Source organism: Nannospalax galili, unplaced genomic scaffold, assembly GCF_000622305.1.
Source record: "Nannospalax galili isolate Female #2095 unplaced genomic scaffold, S.galili_v1.0 scaffold218, whole genome shotgun sequence".
Classification (NCBI taxonomy): domain Eukaryota; kingdom Metazoa; phylum Chordata; class Mammalia; order Rodentia; family Spalacidae; genus Nannospalax; species Nannospalax galili.
The window spans coordinates 2,364,652-2,373,993 of NW_008343207.1; the positions used below are offsets into that span (position 1 = coordinate 2,364,652).

At 42.9% G+C, this 9,342-nt stretch overlaps 2 protein-coding genes across 3 annotated transcripts in view; both read right to left on the reverse strand.

Annotated features, from left to right (window-relative positions):
* Ccdc62 (coiled-coil domain containing 62) overlaps positions 1-4,764 on the reverse strand; it is a 60,794-nt gene extending 56,030 nt beyond the window's left edge. The window contains exons 1-2 of the mRNA XM_029566560.1: positions 4,592-4,764; positions 1,536-1,728 (exon numbers count right to left, since the gene is read on the reverse strand). Coding sequence (XP_029422420.1) covers positions 1,536-1,728; positions 4,592-4,627 — 229 coding nt within the window. The 5' untranslated portion in view covers positions 4,628-4,764. The remainder of the gene's footprint in view (positions 1-1,535; positions 1,729-4,591) is intronic.
* Positions 4,765-7,479: 2,715 nt separating this feature from the next.
* Denr (density regulated re-initiation and release factor) overlaps positions 7,480-9,342 on the reverse strand; it is a 16,782-nt gene continuing 14,919 nt past the window's right edge. For both annotated transcript variants that reach the window (XM_008839312.3, XM_029566583.1), the window contains 2 exons: positions 7,899-8,038; positions 7,480-7,790 (listed from right to left, as the gene is read on the reverse strand). In XM_008839312.3, the coding sequence (XP_008837534.1) occupies positions 7,746-7,790; positions 7,899-8,038 (185 nt within the window). In that variant the 3' untranslated portion in view covers positions 7,480-7,745. The remainder of the gene's footprint in view (positions 7,791-7,898; positions 8,039-9,342) is intronic.

A 9,342-nucleotide genomic window follows, 5' to 3' on the forward strand; every position in this document is an offset into this window, starting at 1 on the left:
ATATTAAACAAGTGTTTCTCCACTAAACAGCATCCCCAACCCAAATCTTATTCAATTGAAAAACCAGGTACCGGTGGCTATATAGAATCTTTGTTATATAAGAGATATATTTATACTAATTTTTAAAAAATTTATTTTTATGTGTATGAGTGTTTTGCCTTTCATGTATATAAGTGCTCTGTTTATGTGCTGCCCTTGGAGGTCAGAAGAGGGTGTCAGATCCCCTGGAACTGGAGTTTCCTAGAACGTAGATAAGGCTGGCCTCAATCTCACAGGGATCCACCTGTCTCTGCCTCCTAAGTGCTGTTTGATCGTTTGTGTTTTTCACATTTTTTGAGACAGGGTTTCATGAAGTCCAGGCTGGTGTGAAACTGTATAGCAAAGTAGGTCCTCTGGCCTCTACTTCCCAAGCTGGGTTTATGAGGCGCTAGGGCGATCACTCAATGTCTTATGTGTGCTAGGCAAGCTACTCTGTATTTCCAGTCCTACTTCACATTTTATTTTTTTTTTTGGTCTTTTTGAGACAGGGTCTCCCTGTAGCCCCAGCTGTCCTGGAACTCATTATGTAGACCGGCTGGCCTTGAACTCACAGAGATCCGCCTGCCTCTGCCTCCCGAGTGCTGGGATTAAAGGTGTGCGCCACCATGCCCAGCTCCCTACTTGACATTTTTAAAATGACATTTCTTTATTTATTTTATTTATTTGTGATGTATATACATGGGCCTGTGCACATCATGGTGTGGGTATGGAGGTCAGAGGACAACTTGCAGGACTCAATTCTCTTCCTCCACTATGTGGGTTCTGGGGGTTGAAGTCAGGATGATAGGCTTGGTGGCAAGCACCTTTACTTGCTGAGCCAATTTGTCAGCCCCTTCCCCTTAAAAAAATAAATTATCTGAGCCGGGAGTGATGGCGCACTCCTTTAAACCCAGCACTTGGGAGGCAGAGGCAGGTGGATCTCTGTGTGTTCAAGGTCAGCCTGGTCTACATAGTGAGTTCCAGGACAGCTGGGGCTACAGGGAGACCCTGTCTCAAAAAACAAAGCAAAACAAAAAAATATGGGGGCTGGAGAGATGGCTCAGCAGTTAAGAGCACTGACTGCTCTTGGAGGTTCGATTCCCAGCACTCACACGGTGGCTGCAAACCGTCCTTAACTCCAGTTCCAGGGGAATCCAAAGCCTTCATCTAACCTCTGAGGCATTGCACGACATGGGTGCACTCACATACATGCAGGCAATATACTTGTACACATAAAAAAATATTTATATATATCATGGTTACCCAGGGCCCTGAGCATACCAGGGAAGTGCCCTACCACTGAGCTATATCAAGTACATTTAAGTATTTGTTTGGCCTTTCTTTACTTGTGTCTGTGCATTCCATGTGGCTGTTTATAAAGTCCTCCTATCTTCGACAAGACTATACTCCAGGACAGCAGGAGTTGTGTTCTTCACGCCTTCCCCTTGTGTCCTAGGAGCCCTCTCAACGTGCTGGCACATGAAATATAAACAGCTGTTACTGGATGCACTTCTGACCTTCTAATTTGCTGCAACGTTCCTCCAAAGTCAACACTTTTTGTCGATCCTCTTCCCATGAAAGTAGTTGTCTCTGATGTACCGCAACCATATCGTTGAGTTCTTTATCTCGATCTTTTAATTCTCCAATGAGCAGCTGCAGCTCCTTCCGCTGTTTCTCAATAGTGGAACTCTCAACTTCTGAGTCGATATTCTAATCATGGAAAGTGGTTTTACATCAAGATAAAACTCAATACCATACATCAGCCAAAACACACTTTCCAAGTTCAAGCCTACCACACATTCTGCCCCTGTTATTTCTACCATACCACACATAATTTGTAAAGAGTGGGGCCATTTCCAAAACTTCTCTGGCTAACCACACACAAACCCATTTCTTCTTCCCTCCACCTTTTGCTGTCAATCTTCCTGTTCTGGTCAACAACGCTAGTCCCTACTTTTCCCTCCCCCCTTTTCTGGCAGTGTTTGGGATCAAACCAAGGGTTTTGTACAGGTAAACATGCGCTCTGCCCTGAGCTACATCCCCAGTCTCAGGCCTAGAAATTTTAGAATAGCCAAGGAAAGACAAACATGAAATTATTATTTAAATACAATTCTTATCAAAGAATGGGAATTTTAGTCCTTAAGAAAATAATGAAAACCTAAATATTAACATCAGTCACACTGTTTATATATACTCAATCTATCAAGGACACTTTAATATTGTTGCTGGTTCAAACTAAATATATATAGTGAAAAACAAGGACTATGAGATGGTTCAGCAGGTCTTTTTTCTAAACTTTTTTTAAAAAATACTTTATTATTTTTATTTTATGTGTTTGAGTATATTGCCTGTATGTTTATGAGTGCAATGCTGCAGAGGTCAGAAGAGGGCTTCGGATTCCGCTGGAACTGGTGTTAAGGATGTAGCTACCATGTGGGTGCTGGGACTTGAACCCGGGTCCTCTGCAAGAACAGTCAGTGCTCTTAACTGCTGAGCCATCTCTCCAGCCCCCATGTTCAGCAGGTCTTAAAGGAACTTGCCACACAGACTAGTGACCTGAGTTAGATGCTCAGTACCCATTTAAAGGTGAGAGAATCTACCAAATCAAGTTGTCCTCCGAATTCCCAAACATATCTTGTGCTCATACATAATAAAAAATTAAAAATAAAATTTTGAAAGGAAAAATTTCAAATATACAGACAATAAAACAATGTATCCTGTATCTAGACCCAAGGTTTCATTGTGATTAAGATTCTGCTATGTTTTGATGTTCTTTTATTACTGATTAAAAAAATTTTTTTAGGCCAGATGTGGTGGTGCATGCCTTTAATCCCAGCACTTGGGAGGCAGAGGCAGGTGGATCTCTATGAGTTCGAGGCCAGCCTGGTCTACATAATGAGTTCCAGACCAGCTGGGTGCTAGAGGGAGACCCTGTCTCAAAAAGACAAAAACAAAACAAAACAAAACAAAACAAAACAAAAAAGACCAGAAAACCAAAAACCCCAGCATTTTCTCTTACATACTTTAGTACATTTCTATCAATATTTTCTTCTTTTTTAAAAATTTTAGTTACTTATTTTGAGACAGGATCTCACATATTCCAGGCTGGCATCCAACTCTGTGCAACTGAGGATAACTTTGAAGTTCTAATTCCGTCTCTATATCCCAAGAGCGGGGATTACCGCACGTACCACCATTCCTGTAACCCAGGGCCTCATGTATGCTATGCAAGCACTCTACTGACTGAGCTACATCTTCATCTTTAATTTTTTTTTTTTCTCTCGTCTTTTTGAGATGGTATCCCTGAAGCCCCAGCTGGCTTGGAACTGTGTAGACCAGCTTGGCCTTGAACTCACAGAGATCTGCCTCTGGAGTACTGGAATTAAAGGCATGTGCCACCATGCCATGGTAGTTCATTTTTAAAAATGGCCATCTCCATCTTTAAAAATGAACACTGGAAGATGGGTGTGGTAGCACACACCTTTAATCCCAGCACTCAGGAGGCAGAGGCAGAGGCAGGTGGATTCCTGGGAGTTTGAGGTCAGCCTGGTCTACACAGTGAGTTCCAGATAGACACTGTCAAAACCAAACACACACACACACACACACACACACACACACACACACACAGAGAGAGACAGACATTTTCCTGACCTCAAAATAAACAAAAAACAAAAAACTGGAGTTGGAGAAATAGCTCAGTGGTTAAGAACCTCTGAGTTCAGTTCCCAGCACTATGTTGCTTGGCTCACAACCACCTGTAACTCCAGATCTAAGGGATCTAACAACCTCTTCTGGCCTCTATGGGCACCTGCACACATGTGGCACAGACACACACATATATAAAAATAAAACTTAAAAAAAGAACATTATAAATACATGAATATGTCAATATGTGGCACCATGTGCGTATACATGTATGTATGTGCATATGTGGGCTAAAGGTCAATCACGGTGTTAAAGCTTGGGTATGGTGGCTCACACCTATGTTCCCAGCACTCAGTGGGCAGAAGCAAGAAGGCAAGATGAGTTCCAGACCAGCCTCATCTACATACTGGGATAAAAAACAAAAACAAAAGAGAATACATAAAAGTTCAGTAGACACCCCCATGTACATTACCACATTTTGAAAAAGATTTATAAATAATGATTTATAGTTACTAGTAACTAACAAACACACAAGAATTTGGATCCAAGGGATTCCAAGGTACAATACTTGAACTCCAGCCTTTCGTTTAGCCACCCATTTACTTCATAAATATTTACTGAGTGCCAGGGGCGGGGGATAAAGATAAAGCCTGGCAAGCAAGGGGGGATGTAACTCAGTGGAAGAAAACGAGCGGTAAGCCCAGGGCACCAAGTGTTCATGTCACCTGTACTGATAAATACATGCAAACCTTGGGCAAATTCAAATTCACTCTCAAGACTGCCAGGGTGGAGCTGCAGGTCTGTTAAGAGGCTCCATCACAGAATCCCGGGTACTCGCGCCTGGTTCCTGGTCCCTGGCCGGATTAGGCCAAGGAAACCCTCACGCCTTCCCCGCCGCCCTACCCTGGGCCGCAGCCGCCCTCACCTGGCGCCGGGCGAGAAAGGCGGCCGAAGGGTTCATGGGCGCGGCCTCCGCCCCCAAGAGTTGAGCGGCAGCTTAAGAACACCATAGGCACCTGGCCGCAGTGGCGGGGCAAGGCCGGCGCCCGGGACCCACAGCCACGCGCGCGTGCCCAAACCGCCCCACGCCGCTACGGTGGGCCGCGGCCGCAGCGGGTCTCGCGAGACTTGCGGCCGTGAACCTAGGAGCACGGCGCCTCCAAGGTCGCGCACCCTTTCCCTAAGCGGGAGGCCACGAGCCCAGGAAAGGCGAAGCAAACCAAGGGGTTCCCGGGTCGCCAACACCCAGGCTCTCGGGTCGGGAGTCGTCTAGGTGCTGTCGGCCCCAGCTGACTGGTCTAAACCAGCCATCGCAAGAACTGAAGACCTTGCTAGGTCCTGTGACTCGGCCTGTGCTCCCAGTACTTGCAGGTGGCACCTTGGGTCTCCAGAGCGTGCGTATGCGTGCGTGTGTGCACGTGGGGCCAGAGGACAGCGGAGTCATCCCAGGGATGCTTCTGGCTCTCCCAGCTCTAGGACTAGAAGTACAAGGCTGACCAGGCTTGTGGGATTTCTTGTGAGATGGTTTGTGTAGCCCCAGCGGGCCTGGAACTCGCAGAGATTGGTCTGCCTCTGCCTCCAAGTGCTAGCAACTCAACTAGTTCACCCAGTATTTTAATATGGAAGCTGTGGGGGCAAGTAAGATGGCCTGATGACCCAAGTTGGATCCCCAGGAGTCCACTGTGGAAGAACTGAAAGTTGCCCTCTGACCTCTGCATGGGCGCACACACCCACCCACAATAAATGAATAAAATAAAACTACATGGGTGCTGGGGATCAAATTCCTGTCCTCACCACTATGGGGCAAACACTTTACAGAGATATTTCTGCTCTTGAGACCACCGGCATCAAAAAAACTTTTGTGGGCCCAGCCGTTGAGCAGCCCACGGCTTTAATCCCAGCATTTAGGAGGCTGAAACAGGCGAATCTTTGCGTTCCAGGCCAGCCTGGTCTACAATAGTGAGTTCCAGGCCAGCCAGGTGGGGTTACAAGGAGACCCTGTCTCAAACAGACAAAAAAAAAAAACCATGTGAAGGAGAGAATCCACTCTAGCAAGTTGTCCTCTGACCTTCACAGGTTTCCCACACACACATAATACACACAAGTGAAAACAAAATTTGTGAAAATTTGAATTAACCTTTGAATTATGAAGCATATTAAATTTCAAGTCAAAGTAAAAAATTTATTATCCAGAAGGAAAACGTAAATCCTACATTTCCATAGTAACGTCCATTGCTGGCTACATATGGCTTGAAAGGTTATTTGTCAAGAAGAGTAGGGGGATAGAGAGAGGGCCTCAGCACTTACAGAGTACTTGCTGCTCTTCCAGAGATCAGTTCCCAGCACCCACTGGGTAGCTCACAAGTACCTGTAACTCCAGCGCCAGATCTACCACCACCTTCTTGTCTCCTCCAGCAAACTGCCCCCGGCCCCCAACAACTGTGAATATTAAGGAAGGTGCTTTACCTAAGTGACATATGTAGATAGAAACAAGCACATGGGGATTGTCCAGCACCAATATTGACATTTGCCAAGTAGCCTTGCTTTGCTAGGTAATCTTACTTGGCAAAATTCTGTTAGTGCAGAATTTCATTTTTACAACATAGTTCCACAAATAACAAAACACCTTTTAATGAAAAATTTGCATGGGCATAAACTCAATATTTTCATTAAAATGAGCAGTTTTGTAGGCTGGAGAGATGGCTCCATCTTTTTTTTTTTTTTTTTTTTTTGGTATTTTTGAGACAGGGTCTTTCTGCAGCCCCAGCTGGCCTGGAACTCACTTTGTAGACCAGGCTAGCCTCAAACTTACAGAGATCCACCTGCCTCTGCCTCCTGAATGATGGTTCCATTCTTAATGTTATGAGTAGAAGGCTGATCAGAGAGGCTGGGAGGTTCTGTTTTGACTACATACTATATAAGGTTAAGAGTGCTGTTCTTTCAGAGAACTCAAATACCAATCCCAGCATCCATATCAGGAGGCTCACAACCACCTTGAACCCCAGCTCCAAAGATCCCACACCTTCTTCTTGACTCCTTGGGCACAGCACTCACATGTGTATGTACATTTAGATATGCAACAATGAAAATATTTTAAAATTTCTAAACATAATTTTTTAAATTATCATTTTTCTCTAAGATATTTTAATTGCTATTTCCCAAGCTATATATTAAGCAGTTGATTAAGAATTTTACTCATGTAGTTATAGCTAGAACAAGAACTCTGGCTCAACCTTTCTGATCAACCTTCCACTTATGTTAGGAATGAATGTCTAGCTGGGCATGGTGGTGCACGCCTTTAATCCCAGCACTTGGGAGGCAGAGGCAGGTGGATCTTTGTGAATTCAAGGCCAGCCTGGTCTACATAGAGTTCCAGGTTAGCTGGGGCTACATGGAGACCCTGTCTCAAAAAGACAAAAAAAAAAAAAAAAAAAAAAAAAGAAAAAAAAAAGAATGTCTAAGGCTGGGTGGGTATATTTAATCTTAGAATTTAGGGGGGAGAAACGTATCTCTGTGAGTTCCAGCCTGGTCTACACAGCAAGTTCCAGGCCAGTCAGGGCTATATAGTGAGACCCTGTTTTAAAATAAAACAAAATAGGTGCTGACTCAGAGGCTAAGAATACTTGCTGTTCTTCCAGAGGACCTGGGTTTGATTCCTAGCACCCACATGGCAGCTAACAACCATCCATAACTCCAATTCTAGGGGATCTTTTGGCCTCTGTGGGCACTTCCATATATGCAGGCAAAACACTTATACATGTTAAGATAAAAATAATATTAAAAAAAACAAAAATAAGTTAAAAAAAGTCAGTACCAAATGACCAAAAATTTTTATTTAACTAAATTCAGATTCATGCATAAGCATGATGGTCTCTTATTTATCAGACTTTGGCAATTAAAAAAAAAAACAAAAACCAAGCAGCCTTTTATAGAACAGTGAGAATGCCAAGGATGAGAGTGGCCTACAGCGTCACTGTATGATAAATACATATATGTACATATATATATTTCTAAAAGGCCTCTCCTCCTTTGGCCATATCAACTCAGTTCAGATCATAAATACAGACAAGTTTTCAAAATCACTTCTTTACTTCTCCAAGATCTTCAATGCTGTCATCATCCACCTAAAAGACAAATAATTACAGTTTATGAACTGTGGTATCAAGTTAGGAAAAAGGAGGTGACTCTCTTTAAATATGTGCTTCTATGGGGCCTGTATCTCATGTACTTACCTCTGGCCATTTTTCCTGAATGACATCAATTATGTCATCTGTGAAGTCTCCCTGAATGATGATTTCATCCTCTCCTGTTACTGAGGCACCGCAGGAGAATTTTTGAGCAAAAAATCTTTGTGCTTCTTTAAGATCAATTTCTGTTTTTGTTTTTTTTGTTTTTCAAAAAAGAAAGGGCAAAACTATGATTGGAATTGTGCAACAAAGGTATTTTTCATTTTGAATTTAATCTCCATTTTTAAATTCATGAAACAGTGTTAATGGGTTTCATTTTTTTTCTTCTTTCACAACAGTAACTAAAAGTACCATCCACAAGCTCTAAATTCAACATACATTTTCAAGGTCAAATTCAGAACATAAAAATGGCACCAAACATACTATGCCAAGATCATATATCAAGACCAAAATGAACTGAAGAATACATTACTTTTAAACATTGCATACCTATGTTTAAGCTCTTTTTACAGTAGAAAAACTGACATCAAAGAAATAAACAGTGTGTGTGTGTCTGTGTGTTTAAGTTTGTTTTTGCTTTTTGAGACAAGATATTGCTATATAGTCTGGGCTGGTCTTCAACTTGCATTCTTCTTGCCTTGGCATATAGATCACCATGCCAGGTAATATCTTAATATTTAAAATGCAGTCCCATGATTTAGTTTTCAATCTGTATGACCTATATGCTGTTAAAACAAGGGATCTTGGTATACATTCTCATCAGTCTCTGCTATTTCGTCAAGTGCTCCAGTACCTGAGGGCCCTGAAGTAAGACTTCTTGCTGCTGCCCACATTTCCTCACCTTTACAGGTATTCTCAGAAGATGGAATACATTTCAAATCTCTGCCAACTTTAGAGAACCAAGGAGCAGCCCTGGCAAGTTTTAAAGGAAATTCTAACTTTCCTCATTCTATATAAAATATGCCCAAAAGAAATCCCTTAAGAGCTGGGCACAGTGGTACATGCCTACAACCCCAATTCCTTAGGAAACTAAGCAGTTTGAGGCCAGCCAGGGCAACATAGCAAGATAGCATCTCAAAAATAAGAAGCAAAAAAATAAATAAATAAATAAAAAGAAGCAAAATGCAAGCAAACATAGCCAAACAATATCGGGGCGGGGGGGGGGGAGGCTACTTTCCTCTAAAAAAAGATTTTACATTTTCTCCCAATTTTCATTAATTCTGAAACTACAGCAAGAAATGCAAAACTGTGGGCTGGGGATGTAGCTGAGTTGACAGAGTGCTTGCCTAGCATTCACAAAGCCCTAGATTCAATTTCCAGCACTGCACCACAGAACCCAGGCATGGTGGTCCACGCCTATAATTTCAGGACTCAGGAGGTGGAAGCAAGAGGATCAGAAGTTCAAGGTCATCCTTGGCTGCACAATATAGCCAGCTTGGGATACAAGAGGCCCTGTCTCAAAAACCAACCAACCAACCAACCCACCCAC